This window comes from Haliotis asinina, chromosome 3, assembly GCF_037392515.1.
Source record: "Haliotis asinina isolate JCU_RB_2024 chromosome 3, JCU_Hal_asi_v2, whole genome shotgun sequence".
NCBI lineage: Eukaryota > Metazoa > Mollusca > Gastropoda > Lepetellida > Haliotidae > Haliotis > Haliotis asinina.
In genome coordinates, this window is record NC_090282.1 from 32092549 (window position 1) to 32113440 (window position 20892).

Consider the following 20892-nt stretch of genomic DNA (forward strand, 5'->3'; position numbering starts at 1 on the left):
TTTCTTTCTTAAATCATGTTTATAAACATTTTAAACATTTAACAGAACAAAAATATAAATTCATAATGCCACTGTTAAGTTGTATTTACAAAATCTCTTCCCACGGAGCATACCAACTTAACTACTGTACACAGCTTGCTCATGCATTTAGTGTATTTTCAGGCAGATAAAGAGCATGAGCTATGACTGAAGGTGTGTATTTACACTTGATGTACAATGTTTCAATATGTAAAACATCCACAGACTATCTTTACAGTGTCCAAAGAATTGCTTGAAAATGATGTGAAGCACCATATGCAGCACAATACAGTGAGTCAGCTTGTAACTGATTATACACATTAACATGTACTAAAGGAAAATACGAAACAAAACGACAAATATAACTACACATCACTAAAATTATCAATGATCAGGATGTGCTATATTTAAGAACATTAAGAACACATAATCTTTAACCTGGTTCTTTGCAACATCGTACTACAAGATGTATTTAAAGCCATCTGATACAATTCCCGGAATGATGAGATGCTAACACAAAACAATAAACTGCAATTACTAAACTTCATATTATGATCAGTATGCGCTGAATTGTCCATGCAATAACCCATATTTCACAGCTTCAGGACTGGCTGAGGACTTCTCAATTCAGCATCTTGAATTAAAGTATAAATAATAACCATAATGTCTCAATACATTCACATAACTGTGATTTCAACTGGAGTCACTGACATTTATTATAATATCAACGCCAGATGCTCCAGTTGCTATGCCGTGCGCAGTGGGGGTACAGATGACATACTAGATGATGAATGACATGTAATACAAGATACAACTTCCATGTTTCACATACATATGTACAGTACCAGATGATATAGATAATGGGATGTCACCAATGACACTATTTGCAGCATGTATAACTGCACCAGTTCCATTATCCTCTTTATTGCTTCATAATGTACACTCTGAAGGAATACTGCCCACAAGATTTGAAAACATCTGTTTCAGTGCAAATGTCGCTGTAGCACTTGAAAAAAAACAAAACATCCCCAATCATTTCAGACTTTTGGTGTATTTTTTCATACCTCTTTAGTGAAATCGGCTATTATTTCACTGTGGACAGACTGACCTTATTTCTATTCTTTCTTAGCTCTCTTTGCTGGATTGCTTGGTGGTCGACCTCGTCGTTTTATAGGCTTTTTGGAATCATTCTTTGCAGGTGTAATGTTATCTTCCTTCTCTGTCCGGCTTGATGGAGATTCTTCAGTCTTCACAGGATTTTTAAACCGCCTTGTATTGGGTCTCTCAATTGGAAGGATCTTGTACTTGCCAATATACTTAACCTCTGAAACTACAAGTATCTCTGAGGTGGGCTTGGCATCAGTGGGTTTCAACTTTGAGTTATTTTCAGATATCTTTGTGTGACCACCTTCAGCTGCTGGTTTTACAACTGTTTTGTCAGCTCTGGCAGATGGCGACAGAGACTGTTTCCGAGCTCCACCTTTAGCTTGGGGTGTATTAGTGTGCACAACCTTAGGATGTCTCCCTCTCCCCCGACCCTCTTTGGGTGTTTGAACCACTTCTGTGCTGGCATCAGATGACTGTCTTGTAACATTCTTGCCAACAGTTTTAGATTCTATGGGAGATTCAGCAGGAGTTTTATCAGGAGTTTCTGCAGACTGTTTCCGTGAACGTCTTCTAGGCTTAGTTTCTGGAGATTCCAATTTTACTGCTTCCTCCGATGATGGTCTTGGTGGGATCTGACTAGGAGCCTCTGTTGCAGTAGAGGTATCAGGTGACAACAGTCTTGGAACTTTTACTGCAGGAGGTGTCAGCTGTGGAGATCTACCTCTTCCTGCAGGTGGCTTCGGTCTTACTGTGTCATATGGCACTGTTGCTTGACTGCGTGGCCGACCTCTAGTTCTTGGTGTTTCAGGAAGTGCAACAATGTCAACTGAACCTGGATTGTGTTTTCCTATGGGCTTCCCATTGTTTGCTGGAGGTGTTTCTGCAGTAGACTGTACATCATCCACAACAGTGTCCAGGGTGGGTCCTAGCACAGCTGTGGACACAGAAGAAATTGGAACTGCATCTGCCAATACATCGGTCACAACAGGAAGGTCAAAAGCATCCATGAAGCTCCTTTTATGAACTGCTGCCTTTTTTATTGGTCCTGAAACTTCTTGAACCTTCTTGCTAGTTTCTTGTTCTAGTGTTTTTGGATCGAGATCCAAGCTTGTCTCAACACTCTCATTATGTCCAACACTTTTGGGTCGCCTACCACGGCCTCTGCCTCGTCCTTTTGGTGGCATAGAAATCTCAGGGAGTGTTTCAGTATCAGAATCCCTTGGAACAGGAAGCCTTGATATTGCAGCATCAGCAATCAGATCCAGAGGATTAGACTTCTTGCTCTTACCAGGTGAAGGCATTTCAACTACCATTAACTCTGAAGGTCCTTTCGTAACCTTTGCTGGCGAAGCATCAGTTTTGACTATGGACCTTTTTACAGCTGCCTTTATTTCAGAAGGTGCCATGGGTTGCATTTTTATTGGGGTAATAGTCTTGATGACTTTGCTGGATTTGGCTGCTGTTTTCACTGCTTTACCTGTATTAAATTCAAGAGGAGATGAGACTGTCTGTAGTGACTGTGAAGGTTCTGCTGCCTTCAAAGAGTCCTGACTGGTGGTAGATGTTGAAATATTTTGACTGGCAGCTGAGGAGGCAACTACAGGGACTGGAGTTACAACAGGGATGGACTTTGTGTCTGCACTGCTATCCTTGCCTTGCACTTGATCTTTTTGCAGGTCTATGGTGGTAAAACCACTCACGGATTTTGACTGTGTACTAGTTACTGTCGCTGATTTTAGTTTGTATCCATCAAACACAGACTGGCTGACAGGTTCAGTTGGTTTCAGTTTCAAGAATGGTTTCACTGCAGCTAGATATGATTGTCCGGGTTTCACAATGACAGCTGACTTGGCAGTAGTTAAATCAGAATCACTTGACGATTCTTCAGAAAGGGATAATGGCTTAGGTGGTGACTGAACTTCAACTGAAGCTGAACCTGGACTTGTTACAACACCGTCACCCACACTTCCTAACTGTGTGACAGGCATGTTACCCATGGCAAGTTGTGGCAACACATCGTGAGAATCTGCAGTTTTGTTTGTTACTGTATGTGATGGGGACTTCACAACTGCCTTTGGTTTCTGAGACTTACCAACAGTTGGAACTGGTTTCTTTGTTATATGTGATGTTTGAATAAGACTCTTTGCAGTAGTCCCCTCTGGAGCAGGAGCTGAAGTGGAGTGAGCTGTAGATTTCATTGTGGTTAGCAGCTTTGAAAGAAACCCTGGAGTTTGTATTTGTTGAATAGTCACGCCTTGTTTCATTAAATCTTGAATAGCTTTGGCAAGTAATGCAGCATCACCTTGCGCTCCCCGCACCGAGATAACAGGACCACGAGTAGGAGTTTTAGTGGGAGATGAGGATCCATCAGAGTCTGAGAGCAGCTCAACATCTGCACCTGATGAAAACCCTCCAGGGGACAAACCTGCGTCTATATTTGATCTTGGGGACACGCTGGATGTTCCTGCTGGAGGAGATGTTGAAGAAGACAGACTGCATTTGGAGATCTGAGTTCGCTGTTGTGAATGCTGATTTATTAATGACGTAACTGGCTGTAAAGAAGGGGTATTCGGAACAACTGATATAGTTTTGTGTGGTGTAAGCATTGCCCCTGTTGAACTTTGAGACACAGACTGAGGGACTCCACTGGAGGCAATAGACTGAGATGCTTGTGATATGGTACCTACAGGTGACTGGCTTGAAGCTACAGGTTTGCTAGAAGGAAAGTAAAATTTCACTGGACTTGGCTTTTCTGGAGACAGCACAGGTTTCCTTTTGTCTTGTACGCCCTTCTTCACTGGAGTTACTTTGTGTTCAGGATTTGCAATGCTTGTTTTCAAAAGAGCCTCTTGGCCAACATGACTTGCTAAGAGTGTTGTGACCTTCTTTCCAGCAGTACCTGTCACTGCCTGTAACTTGGATAATACTTTCTGGCCAGACACCAGCGAAGCAACAGGAGCAGGTGATGTCACTGTCTGTACCTGAGGTATAACCTGTTGTCCAGACACTAAAACTGACCCAGAGACTGTACTCAATGTTGACACTTGGGGAATCAGTTTCTGACCAGATATCAAAGAAGCCACTGAGCCCATGGATGTGACAACTGACTGAGGTATTACTTTTTGTCCAGATATCAATGACGTGCCTGCATAAGTGGTTACTGTTTGTCCTTGAGGCAGAATCGGTCTTTGTGAAACCAAAGAAGCAGCGCTAACTGTAGCTGGGTTCACCGCTAATTGTCCAAAAAGTTGACTTTCTTTTGATGACCCTGACAAGAGTTTGATCACTTTAGAAGCAGATATATTTCCTTGGGAGGTTGGGCTGCCTATTAATTTTATTCCTGAATGAACAGTCTGTCCTGGTGATGCAATGACAATATGTTGCGGTTCTGATGAGACAGCTCTAATTGCCTCTGGACTGCTTTGTAATGATGTGAGGTCTATTGGTGACTCAACAGAGGTCTGATTATTTATGGCTGGTCCAGGTCTGGGAGGATCTTTCTGTTTCCTGGCTCCTCTCCCTCTTCCACGTCCTCTTCCTCTGCCTCTCTCTATGACAGGCAACATTTCTGGACTCTTCGCCTGAATGGTATTATCGCCAACCTGAACAAACTTCTTGATAATATTACCTCCAGGAATCTGCACAGTCTGTGGCCCTATTGCTTGTGTTGCTGGTTTAACATTGATTATCTTCATTGTTCCAGCGTCTGTTGAAGACTGGCTTTCATCAGATATCACTGGACTAAAAGATTGTGGTTGACTGGACATCTTGCTCTTTATAAGTTGCTGGATGAGAGTCCCAGCTTGTGTGTCACCACTCTTCAATGCTTCTATTGCTTTCATGAAGTCACTACTTTGTTGCTGGTCCAGATCAGTTACTATACTTTCCACTATTTCCCCACTTTCAGTCTTCTTCTTAACTATGATTTTAGGTGTGGATGTGCTTGGAGTGGATGGTAGAGATCCTTGAAGAACAGTCACTCTTTGTTTCTTGACCGGAGAGGATTCCCTACCAACAGCATCCTTGTCCACCTCTTGAAGGATACCATCTGCTCCTACAGTATAGGTTTTGGCCATACCACCGACCTGTTGAGCAAGAAGAGTAGTAGTGCCTTGTGCGTTCTTCAATGCCGAGATGACTGGCAGCTTGCCAGTCTGGGCAGTGGTTCCATGTATGCTGCCACCACTTGCTGAACTTGGTACAAGTGACTGGGACTTATCTAGCTGAATATATTGTAAGTTGGGCTGAGTGCTGGTACTGGCAGTGAGTGGAGATGGTTGTTTTCCTGTTAAATTCTGAGACTGAGGCAGAATTAATCGCTGGTTCCCTACAATGATTGAACCAGAGGCCAACTGTTTTTCACTCACAACTGTCGTTCCTTGAATGTCAGAACGTTTCTCAGCTGGAAGGCACACAAGTTTATTTCCACTCTGCACTAACTTCATCATTGTTGGAAGTGAAGTCTGACTGGAATTAGGGGAAGATGTCAGCTGACTCTTCTGCAGAATTTGGTATACCCCTGGTGTATTAGATGCTGACGATGTGCTGGAAAGAATGGTTGGTCTGGTTTTACTTTGCAAGATTATTGGTTTTACTGAAGTTCCAGCTGCTTGTAAAATCTGACCACTAGTCAGAATCTGTGAAGGTGTTGTAGCAACAGCCTTTAGTCCAGTCACACTGGTATTAACTCCTGGTGCTAAACTAGTAGGTGGGAGGGACACTATCTTCATTGTCTGCACACCTCCTGAACTGGAACCAGCGGGAAGAGTCAGAATTCCTGGCAGGCTACGTCCCGTGCTTTGGGACAGGATATACTTGACAGTATTTTGGCTTGCAACCTCAGCCTTGCGTTTCAAACCACGCGCTAACAGTTCTTTTGCTGACAACACCACGTTACTTGATGACAGAAAATCTGGCTGTATGATACGAAGACATGACTGCAGAACACTGGCCACTGGGGTCTCTACCAGATCTCTGGCAGCATTATGAGAGGGAACATTCTTCTCCCACATAATGATGTGGACTTGATTGGGTGGAATAGCTGGCAACTCTGTGGTATACTGGCACAGTGTGGACTTGAGGTCATCGCACTCCATCCACTGGTTGCCTGCAACATGTAGGGAAGTGTGTGAGTGAGTGAGTTTTAGTTTTACGCCGCTTTTTAGCAATATTCCAGCAATATCACGGCGGGGGACACCAGAAAATGGGCTTCACACATTGTACCCATGTGGGGAATCGAACCCGGGTCTCCGGCGTGATGAGCGAACGCTTTAACCACTAGGCTACCCCACCGCCCTGGGAAAGATAAGACTGCTGCTGTCATCATTGTTCATAGCAACATTCTCTCAAGAAATTTTAGAAAAAAACTATTGATTATTCACAGATCATTTGTAATACATGTATATTTCTATCTTAAAACACATTTACCATGTTGACACTCATGCCAACAGGGTACTTAACATGCTCTTACAAAAATGGAAAGTGAGATGTATGTTATTGATCTTATTCTATGATAACTGTATTTTACTTTTTATGCGTCTTACCTGTTCCATTCCTGATCCAGGCCACAAAGTGATCAGGATTGTTCTTGTACTGTATAACAGCAGTCACTGTGTAAACATCGGTTCCAAACACAAAGCCCAACTGGTCAAAGCCATTGTGAGGCAGCCCTTCTTTGAAGTGCAGCAACAGTATTTCTGGGATGCTTGAACACACAATTATTAACTTCCTTAATAGTATGAAGTGGATGTGTACAAACTTAAACTGGGTTTAAGCTGGGTTCAACATGTTATGATATATGTTATCTGCATATGTGATCAAAATAGATAGGTGACTGATGCAATAAACATAAATGGACATGATAACTGGTTACAGAACTAAAATTATCTTGTTCAGTATAACCTTAGAAGAGCATATCACAGTTCACTGTTTCAATATGCTTAAAATATGATGACCAATGAAATAAGTAATCAAAAGACAACTTCTCAAGGATTACCACCTACACTTCCTCAACATTCACAGCTGTCTGAAAGTATAAGCTAATCTTCTTACATGAAACAGAACTTACCTCTTGAATGTCATTTTCATCCTTTTCCCAGGGGCATTGCACTGGAAGCAGTTTCTCACAAAGCATGGTTCCTTCATGTTGAAATCTGCAGGCACCTGCGGGAACGAGGGCAGTATTTTGGAATGGTCATCATCTTGGTGATAGGAGCACTGATCACAGGTGAAGGTGTACTTGAACTTGATCTTGAACTTTTCCTTCAGCACTGCTGGTTCTCTCACAAGCAGAGGCAAGGCAAAAAGGGGACTGTCATTCTTGCCTCTTTCACACTGCAATCTTGGCTGCAGAACATCCCAGATTTTTTCCCTTATGTTGTCCAGTATATCCATGGCTTTGGAATAGTCAGTCAAAGTCTTTATTGAGATTCGGCTTACTCGGGTAGTTGTTTCGGATTGAGTTTGACCTTCACCTGTTGACTGAGCACCAGGGGATGTGTTCTTGGCAGCAGGTGCTTCAGTGTTAGGTTCAACTGTATTGTCAGGTTTGAGGCTCTCTCCATTCTGAACAAATGTAGAGCTGGTGGTTTCATCCGGCTGGGCAGTATCAGCCTTGCCTGTTTCTGCTTGTGGTTCTTTTGCCAAACATTCCTTTTGATCTTCCTGTTCCTTAGCAGTGAGTTTTTGCATGAGAGTTTGAGCTTGATAGTAAGCCTTTAGCAGAGTTGTCAATACGCTGTCCTTTACGGACTCTGCTGACTTCTCATCTGTGAAAAGTTTCTGGATAGTCACACTGTTACAAAGTACTATCATTACCACATCAAGCCAACACATGGCATCCTTGTTCTGCCACTGAATGAATAAGTTCAAACACTGCTTATCTAGGAGAGTTACTGGTCCAGGATCTTCCTCAGCAGTTTCACCAGGTCCACCTGGCAAATTTGGTGCAGCCGATGTAACATTAGATAAATATTTCAGCACATTTAAAGTTGGAATTACTGACTGACTGACAACTCCCTGGGTAGTGTTGTCCTGCTGTGTAATAATGGCAGATGCTGTTGAGACAGAGTCTTGTCCTTCAGGACACAGAGAAGTTGAGCAAGGCAGTGATGTTAAAGAGGATTCACTGACTAAGATCGGAATTGTCTGTGAGGTCTGAGCTTCTGCTGACGTCACTTGAGAAACACTGCTCTGATGGGAAGATAGCTGTTCTTCAACAGATGTCGATACTACAGGACAAGAAATAACATTTGGCATTGTCTGAGATGCCAGTGTAAAAATACCACTTTGGTTGGAAACTGGCATATTTACAATAGTGTTTGGCTGAACAGTATGGACACTTGTTTCCACTAAATGTTGTTTGTTCATCAGTATCATGTCTTCAGACATGCCTTGACTTTGACTAGGGAGTCCGACTTGATGAACATCCATGATTTCCTCAGAGCCCTCCTGAGTGTATAATGCTTCACTCTGAGTGACAACAGTATGGTCCACACCCATCAATGTCTCTGTATAAGAAATGGGAATCTCTGAGTCAGTACTTTGTATCTCTGATGATACAAGCTCAAGTGGAACACTCACCACCTGATTCTCAACCACTCCACCAGCAGAACCTGTAAGTTCTGACACAGGAACAACAAATTCTTCCAGCTGTAAATCTTGATGGTGAGCAACTTCCATGCCACCACTGTTCACAACAACCTGTGTCATCTGATCATGTTCCAAGAGAGGAGCCGTTTCAGACATCACCTCAGCAGATTCTGGAACTGGAACGCACTCCACAGTTTCTTCCATAAAGCTTTCAATAGGCTGCTGCATCTCACCTGCAGTCAACATTTCTGTAGCTATCAGTGATCTGGAAGCCTCAGACACCTCATGTTCTAAGATAGGCACATTTTCTATTGTTTGAAAGGGCTGAGCATCAACAATAGTTTCTGAAATCTGACCAATTGTTGAATATTCAAATGTCTGAGGAGCTATCCCAGTAACACCAGATTCTTCCACGCTGCCAGTAATGATACTCATACCTTGAGTCACTGTGACTGATGAGGGTGAAACAACACCTGCTCCATCCTGAATATCTGCACAATGTTCCTGGATAGTTTCTGTGCTGCTTGACTCAATGACAGTGTGATTAACAGCCACCTCTTCTTCACAAGCTACTATGGTTTGTTCACGTGGTATCTCTATAGTCTGAACTCCAACAGTTGGTATACTGGAGTTTGTAGTACCTTCAATGTCTCTTTCAGATTCCAAATTTTCACCAGCTGGTATAAATGTCTCACATGTTTGCATCAATGTATTTTGCTCTGTACCAACAACAGTTTCACCTGCAACCAAATCAGTCTCATTCTGAGTCATGCCCATCAATTGTCCAGCATCCACAATCTGACTTCCATCACACACATCAACATTACTGACAACTGTATGTGTGGCTGATGTTACTTCACCCTCACATTCAACAGTACCTGCTACAGAGACTACAGCTGTGGCAATTTGTGCAGAGTCAATACTCCTCTGAACATCATCAGCAGGTGCACTGACACAATCATCTTGTCCGGGATCTACCTCTTCAAAATGATTTGGCACCTCTGTTACTGCCGTTTCAAACTCCATGTTGGTGGTGTTAGCAGTAGCCATTACTGTATCTTGATCCCCTAGAGCTGATTCAGTAACTTCCTCCTCAGCTGTATCTACTCCACCCGGTTCACTGATCACTGTAGATGAAAGCTCCACCTGCTCACACAGAACATCAGAATTATTATCTGTGTGGCATGGTTCCTCTGAAACTATGGCATCTTCTGTTTCAGGAACAACTTGCATTTCAAAGTGATCCATATTTGTCTCCTTAACACTAGTGTCAGCTGTTTCTGCAACAACTGTTTGAGACTCAGTTGATTCATCCTGTAGATGGCCATCTGTTGAGTCCTCCTTGACCTCTGAAGCACCATGGGAGTTGTCACTAAATACTTCACCAGCAACCTGAATACTTTCTGCTGTGGCATCTGCACTGTTACCATCATCCATAGCAGCAGCAACTATTTCTGTTTCTCCATGAAAATCTGTCACAGAATCACCACCTTCATCATCTTGGATAACTGTGTCCATCTGTACAGAAAAAGCTTCAGGTACGATTTGGACTGTCTCCATTTGTTGAACACTTGACATGACAAACTCATCTGTACCCCGGTTTTCTTCGGAATTACCCACATGCATCAGAGCCTCTTGGCTTGTCAGTTCCTGGGCTACAGCAGAATGCTGTTCACCTTGGTTTGCTGTCAGAACAAACTCCTGTTCTAAATTGTCATTATGTATATTCTCGGGAATGTCTTCTTGCTCTTGATATTCCATAAGCTCTGCTGGTGGTTGGTCTGTTACTTGGACCCCTGACACAGACACTGGCTGAGTGTCCTCACCAATAGTGTTCACTAACGGGACTTCACCCTGACTGTCCACACACTGGGCTGTACCAGGTTCCACAATCTCACCTACATCCTCAACTGGATTCTGGCTCTCAATGGTCCTTTCTAGATTGTTCTCACCATTATGAACACAGTCTGGAGTGAACTCCTCCTTCCCTGACTCACATGTGTTCTCTAAAGCACCAGTATTGCCAGTCGGGATTCCAGATTCACAGGTAGCATTTTCACCTGGAGTATTACAGGAACCTTCCTGGACCACATCCTCATTAGTAGTGTCTCCTCCTGACTCCTGCTTTGTCTCATTCACACCTGTATTGTCATCTTTTATAGGAGCCATCATTTTGTCTTTTGAGAAACAACTCCACAGATTGTTTTTCTCAAATATCAATTTACTTGATTCAAATATGCTTCTCACTTCAGCATCCAGTGAATTCTCAGATTCATGGAAATTATTAAATGTGTTGTCCTTGACACAATTCAGTTGCTTATCTTCTATATGAACATTTTCCTGATGGAAGCGAAAACCATTTGTTAACTCCTGCAAACCAAATCCATTGGAGGCATCTGTAGCCAAACCAACAGTCAATTCAGTGTCAAAAGGGAACACAGTGGTATTTTCATCAAAATCGACTAGGAGTTCATCAAATGGATTTCTGGATACACACTTTGAAGATCTAGAGACATATTTATCAGTGAAATTACCACAGTTTGATTTAAGTCCATTGTTCACAGCTACAGCAGGAGGATTTTGAGTTTTTAATGGAAGGGGTTCTTTAAAGTCTTTCACAATGCATGAACTGTTATCAAATTTCACAGGTTCATCAAAAGCACCACTATTCAGCAACCCCTCAAGGTCAAGTTCTTCTGTGTTCCCACCTAAACAGGAAGCTGCTGCTTTCAGAGGGATGACGCTGCTTCCATGTGTTGAGTCAGTGAAAGGGAACTCAACACTCCCTATTTCAAATTCTGGCAATGTCCACGGTCCACTGGCTGGCAGGGAGAAAGTAGGAGAGAGAACAGTTGGAGTTCCAAAAGGTGTAGAGAAGGATGATTTTACGCTCCTGGTTGAAGAAGACTTCCGCTTCAGAACTGGAACATGGAAAAAATCTCGGGGCTGTATACTGATACTTCCTGTAGAGGACTCCAGGGGAAAGCAACACTGCAACAGAAAAAACAGTAATTGAAACATACTGGTGTCTGTGGTGTAGTAATAGAGATTTTAACCCACATTTTCTGTTGTTTCATGTTCTATCATATCATAACACTGTCAATGAAGCTTGATTTATTAAGCAAGATTTACATTCTTCTTACAACTGAATGTTGTTCCAAGATTATACATCACAGCAGCACATATTTACACTACTAAATCAGGGCCATAAAATTAAAACCATCACCAACAGGATTATCAGGAATGTGCACCACACATTTAAAGGAACCAATCAAAGTGGAATTACAAGAAACCTGAGATAACAGGAACCAGTCTCAGCTTGAAGCAAACAAATGTGCGGAAGGAGGCATTTTGCTGACAGTCAAGTCATCAGCCAATCAAAATGCTTGTTTCGATCATGTGTTAATATTCCTAATGAGTATTCATTGTTTTCAAAACCAATTCCCATTTTCATAAAACATTTACAAAACCTTCATCAATCCGTGCATTTAAACATGGGTCATAAAGGTCACATGCAACGTAAAACATAACTTTGCAGATTCCGATACCTTTCAGTATGCACTTACTGAAACAAACCATCAAAAATGCCAATTCAACCTATAAAGCTGAAAAAAAAAAAACTGCGATAAAAAAAGCCCACAAAATCAGAGTTCAAACGATTGACTAATTTCACTAATTTTCCTCCAGTGCTGGGGGAGTAAGTGGTTTCAACAGCTGTGCTGTGCTTCACTCTTAACACATACGCAGTGAATAGGTTTGCGGAGCTTGAAACCATATGCCTGCCTAGAGTATGAATTTGTGCGCAGTAGTCTAATCTTGGTCGTGGACACAAACAAGTAAATGATCAACTTGTTACATGAAAAAGAACATGTTGATTGTGATAAGCAAACTTTGTCAGAGAGAAAAGTCAATGTCTGGTTTACTGAAACCTGTATGTCAGCCTGGCTGTCTGCTAATGACAATATGCAATTCACAACTTCAATCAATGACCACATGCAACTTGAACTTAAAACCTATCCAGCTCATTAGCCATAAACAATGAGCTGGCTAAGCGTATCGGCAAATGAACTAGTGGCCAATGAAAAGGCTTAGTTACACTTGAGTGAACACCCACCAGCTCCAACTGGGTTGGGAATCGTGGCTGCTTCAAGTCGAGGGAGGTAAACCCAAGTATAAAATATTGGACTTTTGATTTGCAATTTTTCACAATCACCAATGCATTTTATATATCATGAACAAGTGAATTATGTTTGATTTTTGGGTTGCATGTGACCTTTAACATAAAAACGACAAAACAGCTGCTCCCGCCGCAATCTAAGAATAGACCTGACTTCCTGTTTTATGGAAATTATACAATATTCATCACATGGTAGAATTTGTGTTCGTAATCCACATCTTGAGTGACACATAGCAATGTATTCATGGGAAACTGATCACACACATTGCTAATTGCAATGTTGGATTAACGGGACTACTAAGTGATTACAACAGCTGGTTGTTAAATGGGGCTGTCTGAGTTGGAATGTGGGATCGTCGGATTAAAGACTAAATTATGCCTATACAATGTGTTTGCAAAAAAATGCGTCGGATAAAACCGATTGTCAGATAAACGGAGGTCATACTAAAGGGTCTTGACTGCACTAATATTCATAGGTTAGTCGGTACCGTTCCTATCCTTAACACATCAGGGATAAGGGCTAATAAACTTGTTGAAAAGAATAAGCACATCTGATGTTAAATATTTCTTTCATCCACATGTGACTTGTTACACTTACAGTCTTGTTCTCACACAGCTGGATAGCTTCGTTGAAGTTGATCTGGTAGAGTTTAAGCCGACTGTGACATATTTGGCAAAACTTTTTGGTGCCCGAAGGCATCTGCAAAAATCAAAAGAATTAATAAGTACATTGCACACATATTTGCAAAGAACTTTAGAATAAAGCTATAACTAGGTATAAACCTAAGGCACTTTTATGACAAATGGAACATAATCACACCTACTCATACAAACCATTAATTGTTGGCTTTGTTGTTTAGCTTTAATGATAATGCATGATAGCAATATTTCAGCCATAGCATATTTTGTCAATGAAAATCCTATAACATACTGCAGCTGCAAAGCAAATCTTGTTTTTCAGATAGACATCTGACATTACATACTCTGCCAGTTGCGGTCAAGATCCCCATTTTACAAGTTTTCCTTAAACATGATAACACCTTAGCCATCAGACACAACTGGGATCTAGTTTTATCCATGAATCCCATTTGATGCAAACATCTGACAAATCAGAGGTTGCAACAAAACGATAATGTTGACTATATTTAGGTGTTTTAGCTGTTGTTTAATGCCACACTCAGCTATATTCCAGTCATATCATGACAGTTTGGAATTAGTCATATCTGGACAAGACATTCAGTGATTGATATTATAAGCAAAGATCCCATGCCCTGACGGTCTGATGCCATTCAATCACCCAGGTCACCTAGTGTGACTACCATGTCCAATTCAATGCCTTCTCTGACCAACATTGATTGCTGGCTAGCGATGCTTTTGATGAGATTTAAGTCCTTTCAGGCATTTTGGGAATGACTTTTTGTGTTTAAAACACACAACTTACATGCAAGGATTACATTAATAAAAATTATCTGAACTGCAATCGAAATTGTTTTATGGTACAGGAAAATCAGAAAACAAACTGTAACTAACTGTAAGGCATACAGGCAAATGTTCAATGACATAATGTGTTTCTCTTGTACATATTGTTGAACAAGCATGTTGCTACACCTATTTATTACTGAAACAAATGGACGTTTTCCCCGAAAAGACTGGTACTTTCTTTCAAAAAGATGATATGCCAAAAGAAGTATGGTACAACAAATAAAATGTATATGTGCAGATAAATACTTTATTAATATCCACTGTCATGCTAATTTTGTAATAATGTAAAAGCTGGGATAGTGTCTATTGTAGTACTGCTATAAAAAATCATTGATGTAACAGAACCAATGCAGGTATCTGCATATTGTACTGAACAGGGTTACAGATTCATGGTCATGCAAATATTTGACTAGAACCTAATACTAACATGTCTTTAGCCTAAAAGGCTAAATTAAAAAAGCTTTTGGACCCATGAATGACAATGACAGATCAATCATAGTGCCCAAGCTTTCAACACTGTGGCCACAGTTCTGAGAACTGAGGCCATACTATATGAAGTCAAATGCCATGACCATCTGACTGTTTGAGGAATACTTACTGAAGGTAACTAGCTCACACAGAATCATCGCTACTGCTCAACCTGCGTGCTCATTGGGGATTATATATGAAAAGAATATACATGCAATTTATCAACGTTCCCAGCAGTGACTAAATACAACCATCTTCATCGATGAGTCCACAAGTATCAACAGAATATGTTGCAATCACTTTGAGTACAGTATTTTTATTTTTATATAGCAGTAGCTACATTCCCTTCACGTAAATGGGCCAATTTGAAATGTTGTCCACATCATTCATCCTGGCAGGTTGAAATTTGGTACTGACACTTCACATGCTGATTGCGTATGTAAGTAATGAATGAATCCCATGATCGAATCCCAAATATTTGCTGATAACAAAAGAAGTTATTCAATAGCCCAATCAAGAAAATGTCATTGAACATCAACCTTCACAAGCTGAAGTCACATGATTATCATTTGCATGAAAGTGACAACACCGAAGTTACACAGCATGGTAGCCTTTGGCAATGCCATGAAAAAAGCTCTCTTCTTTGTAAGGCTATGACAAGCCAGACGGACACAAGGCTTGAAAGCCCTTACCCTCAGATGCCAGTGTGGAATGGAATAGCAGGACAAACAGACGGATGGACGAATGGACGGACCTCCAATAAATTATTATTTATTTTCTTTATCTGCTCACCATTTTCACCCAAGTCCATTGTAAAGTTGATATCGCCTGCAAAATAGTCAAGATTATTGTGGACCTTTTGTGGGTAGGGTGCAAATCCCACAAAAGATTAATAGCAGTCATGAATGTTATGAGACATTTAACATATTCAGACACTGTCAGTGTAGATAAAACACCTGGAAAGATTTCTTGTTTCATTAAACATAACAATTTTCTCTCTTTCATAATGGCCTTGTAGCAACCTGCATGCTACTTTCACTCCTTCATATTAGTGATTTGCATGAGAGAGTAATTAGTGCATTTCAAACAGGTGACATGTGCTAAAACATCTGAAGTAATTGTACCTTTTGATCCATTTCAAAATTGGTTGAGCGTTATTTTGTACCTTTGAAACAGATAACAGTATGTGCCAAACTCTTTTGAATCAACCCAACCTTACATGTCTTTCATTTTGGTGGAGCTCTTTTCAAATATACATGATACCTATTCAGACAACACACATACAACATACTTTTTACCTATGAGACACAGGCTTCTGACTACTGTCAAAATGTACAGACTATGGTTTGGCAACATGCCCAAACACTCCTGAATCTCCAAGAAATCAACTGGGTGAGTAGATTATGTTGATATATTCTCACTTAACCAGTGGTTAAATGAAACAAACATAAATACATGTTACAGAATACAAAGTACATATATCAATATGTATACTATAACAACAATGTAACGTGTTTATCTTCCAATGACAATCCATTCCCAACTGAAAACTCACATTTTTAGTCATGTTGGTCTAAAACACATTGAAATACATACGAATAAAACCACACCGCATCGTTTACAACATCCCATCTTGCCGCACGTGCTGATACGTGGAACATACTTGTCATTATGTTGTAGGAGTGTTGCAAATACGTTTTAGGTGCGTTTACTGATCGTTTAATTTGTCTTCTCGCGAGAATGGGGACAACAAAGCACACCATGTGCCCGGAAACGTACATTTGAGTCAAATAATTAATGTTATTACGACTGATTTGCTGTGAAATGTGTGTTCATGATTCATAATAATCAAAAGAATAGTTTTCATACCCTATAACGTCACTTCTCATCATGAGATTTTAGCTTTTATTTCGTCTTCGAAATAACAATTAGAAAAGCCGACGCCATCTTGAATAGCACGCACCTGATTATGCATTGTGGGTAAATTGTTTTGTGTACCTTTTCAAACATTATTTAAGTTTCTACATTTTTATTATAAATTAAAGCATGCCCTTAAAATATGACAAAAAATGTATGCAACAAATAAAAGTGGAATTGGAGCATGATTCTACTTCGATCACTGCACATTCTGTAATTTATGCGCATGCTCTCAGCTTCCCAGAAATAGGAGGTTGGCATAGACAGCGCCCAGTTCACAAAATAGCACCAATCACATCTGCGCGGCGGACTTGTCCGAAGCATTTCGTAATTAAAATAAAAACAAAAAGAGGACAGTTTAGTATACACGTTAAACTCTTCATAAGCGAACGTAGCTTGTTTCTCATGCACAGAAGCCTCATAATTACCACTGAGCGCTTAACACCGCTAGTGTATGCGCGTTGCTAATGACACGATACATGTAAACAAACCGCAGCCGTGTCAGCACGACCCAGTTTTACACATACCTGGACGTAGCCATGTTTTGATAAATTAAGGTAAGATTCTTTTTACTTTACGTTGTGACTGATACCAACTTCTGTTCTGTATTTTGTTCAGATATAACAAATCCTTATGCCACAACAGGTTTGTGAACAGCTTCTCATCTGCGTTGAGTTCAATCATCAATTTCGACATTTTCGTGTGCAGTGGTATCGAGTCACTGATTCTTTGATAACTGTCGTCAGTGGCTTATTCGCACATCATTTGCAGCTGTCCTTTGACATACTAACTTTCAACAATAACCATAGTTAATACATGTGGTTCTTTTTCCACATTTCGGTCAATAAACAATAATTATGACAAATGCCCGTTCCTTGCGGTGAAACCAAACAACGATAAATTAATTGTCACGATCAAAGAGCTTTCCCTAACATTTTGTCCTTGTTCGCACAAGGGGCCACTCGAATGAATAGGAAGTAATGTTGTGTTTTGTGTTTAGATGAAGAATATTAGTCTTCGCAACATTTTGCTGTGTATATCGCTGTATGACTGCTAATCCTTCAGGGGACTTATTTACAACATTTTGTCACAAGCAAACCAACATTTGAAAATTTACTTTAGAATGACAATAAATGGTATGTTTTTGCCTTTAATTAATCAAACCAACATATAGTATTCTTACAAAGCTACAATTGCACATTTGCTATGGCAAACTTCCGATTTCATTTTACTCCACAAATTCTCTCTCTCTGTCTCTCTCGCTCTATCTCTCTGTCTCTCTCTGTCTGTCTGTCTGTCTCTCTCTCTCTGTGGAGATGTTACAGTGCTACAGTATACCAATTTTAAGTTTATTGAATTTATTTATAAATGGTTTGATTTCAGCAACTTAACCCCATCTTTACACCTACGTGACGTCAGCATCCTCATGATGTCAAACAAAGGTCTCGTTCTAACTGGTACAAGGCCACCATCCGTAAAGGACTTCCGGCCGCGCACGGCTCCAAGCGTCCGTGGTCAATACGGGTACCATACAGTAGGAATCAAATCCAGTGTGGATGAAACCTTGTTCAAATCACATAACCCTGGTCGACTGTCAGAAGAAATCAATTTCCAACCTCCCTGGTCATATAAAAAGAAGACCCCGGAGGAACAACTGATGAAACCTAAAGGGAGACCACTCTTGTGGGCACCGCAACCGTCAGTGAGCATAGACGGTAATTTAGTATCAAATCACTGCGGTATTAAAACCCAAAATAAAAATTCCATTTCATCGCAGAGCAAGCACAAACTGTGGAGACACACGCCTAGTTTCGTTGACGAAACGCTATTTGGTCCTCGTCTAGAGGAGCCCAGTTTTGACGCTCCTTGGGGAGAAAAGAAGGCAAAGGTGCGGCCTTACTTCTGGGTTCCGGATCCTTCTGTGTACGACGATCTCGAAAACATGGAGGCAGCCAAAAAGACGCGTTACAGAGTGAGGGTTCGACCAAAAACAGCTCAGTGCACACGGAGCGGTAATGGACTTAGTAACCCCAGGCCGATCTGGAAGCCATGAACGTTATGTAGGACTATTTCAGTGTCCTTGGAAACGTCTTAAAATGAAAAGAAGACGGGCTAGAAATCGCACCTTGAGAGTACCTACCGTCTGGTCACTAAGTTATTACAGGATCTGCAAAGGGATATCCAATAGAATCCGTCTTTAAGGTGGACCTTGTATACACAGGGCTGGTAGTATACGCAGGACTGGTGAATGCTCTGGACATGTTGTTTTTAAGGGGAACCTGGAGGGGAACTAGAAGACACAGTCTTCACCCATATTTCATTCTCAGTGTTATCATGCATGTATCATCTTACATAGTCTTCACCCATTTTGAGTGTAAGGGAAAGTGGAGGGTAGTAGAACCTGAAGACGTAGTCTTCACCCACAGTCTAAATTCTTAGTCTAAATGGAGACGGTGGGGGTAGTCTAGTGGTTAAAGCGTTCGCTCGTCACGCTGAAGACCCAGGTTCGATTCTCCACAGCAGCACACTACTTGCGTGACGCCCATTTCTGGTGTCCCCCGTCGTCATATTGCTGGAATATTGCTAAAAGCGGCGTAAAACTCTACTCACTCACGAGTCTAATTTTAAAGCTTTAATTAATATTCGTTGCGTAAAGGCCAGAACCAAGATTTTCGAAGCTCTCTTACTGTTAAGATGGTCGTAAATGCCATGCATTAACATTAACTTATGAGTATCTTAGCGCTAAGAGAGCTTCGAAATTCTAGACCCAGGATTCGATTCCCACGTGGGTGGTGTGCCTGTGATATCTCCACGCAGTGATATTGCTGGAATATTGCCAAAAGCACTCGTAATACCATACCCGTTCACTCAGTGGTGAACTCGTTTTGTAATGGTAGGTTGACAGTTTGCATAAAGTCTTTGAAAATAGTTCCGAAATGATGTTGATATTGTCTAACAGTATGCATATGATGCCGCACTCAGCAATATTCCAACGAAAATGACGTATTCAGTAAGTGCAGTCCGATCAGACGATCCAGTGATTCATGTCATCAGTGTATATGTTGACATGCCATCGGCTAAGCTAGATTCGCTACCAGATCCATTTGATCGCTTGTTACGATCACCAGACTTTAATTTTAATTTTTCAGATGGGTTGAATATTTCAGATATTGTAGAATTTGCTGAGCGTAAGATTTCTTCAGTATTCATCTCTTTTGAAGACTCGTCAAATCACTTGGAAAATTCTGCTGAATAGTTTAAATTTTCAAGATAAAGTGATTTTCTATTGGCGGATAAAAAACCTAGTGTATTAAACAGTATTATAAATGAAAGATGGTGCTGGGAATTATAGTTTACCACTAGCAAAACGTGTTTAATGTGACCGATTGTTTGTTGCGAGCGTAAAATCTTTGCCATATCTTAAGGTTATGTAACAATTTTATAAACGTTACGGAAATATTTCTGTTTCTTTAATGAATGTATTCATGTACTTTAATGTATAGTATTACGCATTCACGTATTTATCAAGATGCTATTTTTACGTGTGAAAAGGTAGATCATTTCACTGCCATGGACCGAAATGATTATAATCATATTTATTAAAGGCAAATAACAGTTGTTTTATTGTCATGTCTTTCGAAATGCAAAGTTAAGTCATTTCCTTTTCCAGTTGTTTGTTCTGTATTGTTTGTGTATAGAATACACAAGTAAAAGGTTGATTACTAAATATGGTATAACAGACGATCGACTTTGTTCTTTCTGTGGGCCTTAATATTCTAGTTCCGACTACAGTTTGACAACCACGTTGGGAGACTGTGTTTAAGGAACGCTCTCCTCCAGGGTTTGCTATCATTGCCACCCCACATGTTACAGTTAAACAACGTACCAGAATCATTTGGAGACCTATTTTCCTAGCTAACGGTAATTATTTGCGTTTTCATTCATGAAGCGTTAAAATTGTTTTAAATGCATACGCACACAAACTCACCACGCACGTACAAAAGTGTGTCCCACAGAAGCCGTATCTGCACCTTCGTTCCTCAGTGCTTCACACGATATTACGTGATTGTACATACATGTTGGTGAGTTTAGTTTTACAAAGGACAGGTTCTGAATAAAGTATGGTAATTTAA

At 40.7% G+C, this 20892-nt stretch overlaps 2 protein-coding genes across 4 annotated transcripts; one reads left to right on the top strand and one right to left on the bottom strand.

The window, feature by feature from the left end:
- LOC137277820 (mucin-17-like) lies at positions 1-16801 on the bottom strand. 3 transcript variants are annotated; one of them, XM_067809766.1, is made up of 6 exons: positions 16712-16780; positions 15635-15670; positions 13491-13592; positions 7193-11706; positions 6669-6829; positions 1-6232 (listed from the first exon to the last, which is right to left on the bottom strand). In XM_067809766.1, exons 2-6 carry the CDS (start codon positions 15635-15637, stop codon positions 1134-1136), a joined length of 9879 nt encoding a protein of 3292 aa, XP_067665867.1. In that variant the 5' UTR covers positions 15638-15670; positions 16712-16780; the 3' UTR covers positions 1-1133. The 3 variants fall into 3 exon arrangements, with proteins under 3 accessions (XP_067665867.1, XP_067665868.1, XP_067665866.1); XM_067809767.1 differs by lacking the exon at positions 15635-15670 and having other exon boundaries at positions 16712-16801; XM_067809765.1 differs by lacking the exon at positions 16712-16780 and having other exon boundaries at positions 15635-15745.
- Positions 16802-17272: 471 nt separating this feature from the next.
- Positions 17273-20500, top strand: LOC137276738 (RBPJ-interacting and tubulin-associated protein 1-like). The gene is made up of 2 exons (XM_067808374.1): positions 17273-17316; positions 18143-20500. Exon 2 carries the CDS (start codon positions 18186-18188, stop codon positions 18810-18812), a length of 627 nt encoding a protein of 208 aa, XP_067664475.1. The 5' UTR covers positions 17273-17316; positions 18143-18185; the 3' UTR covers positions 18813-20500.
- The last annotated feature ends 392 nt before the right edge of the window (positions 20501-20892 follow it).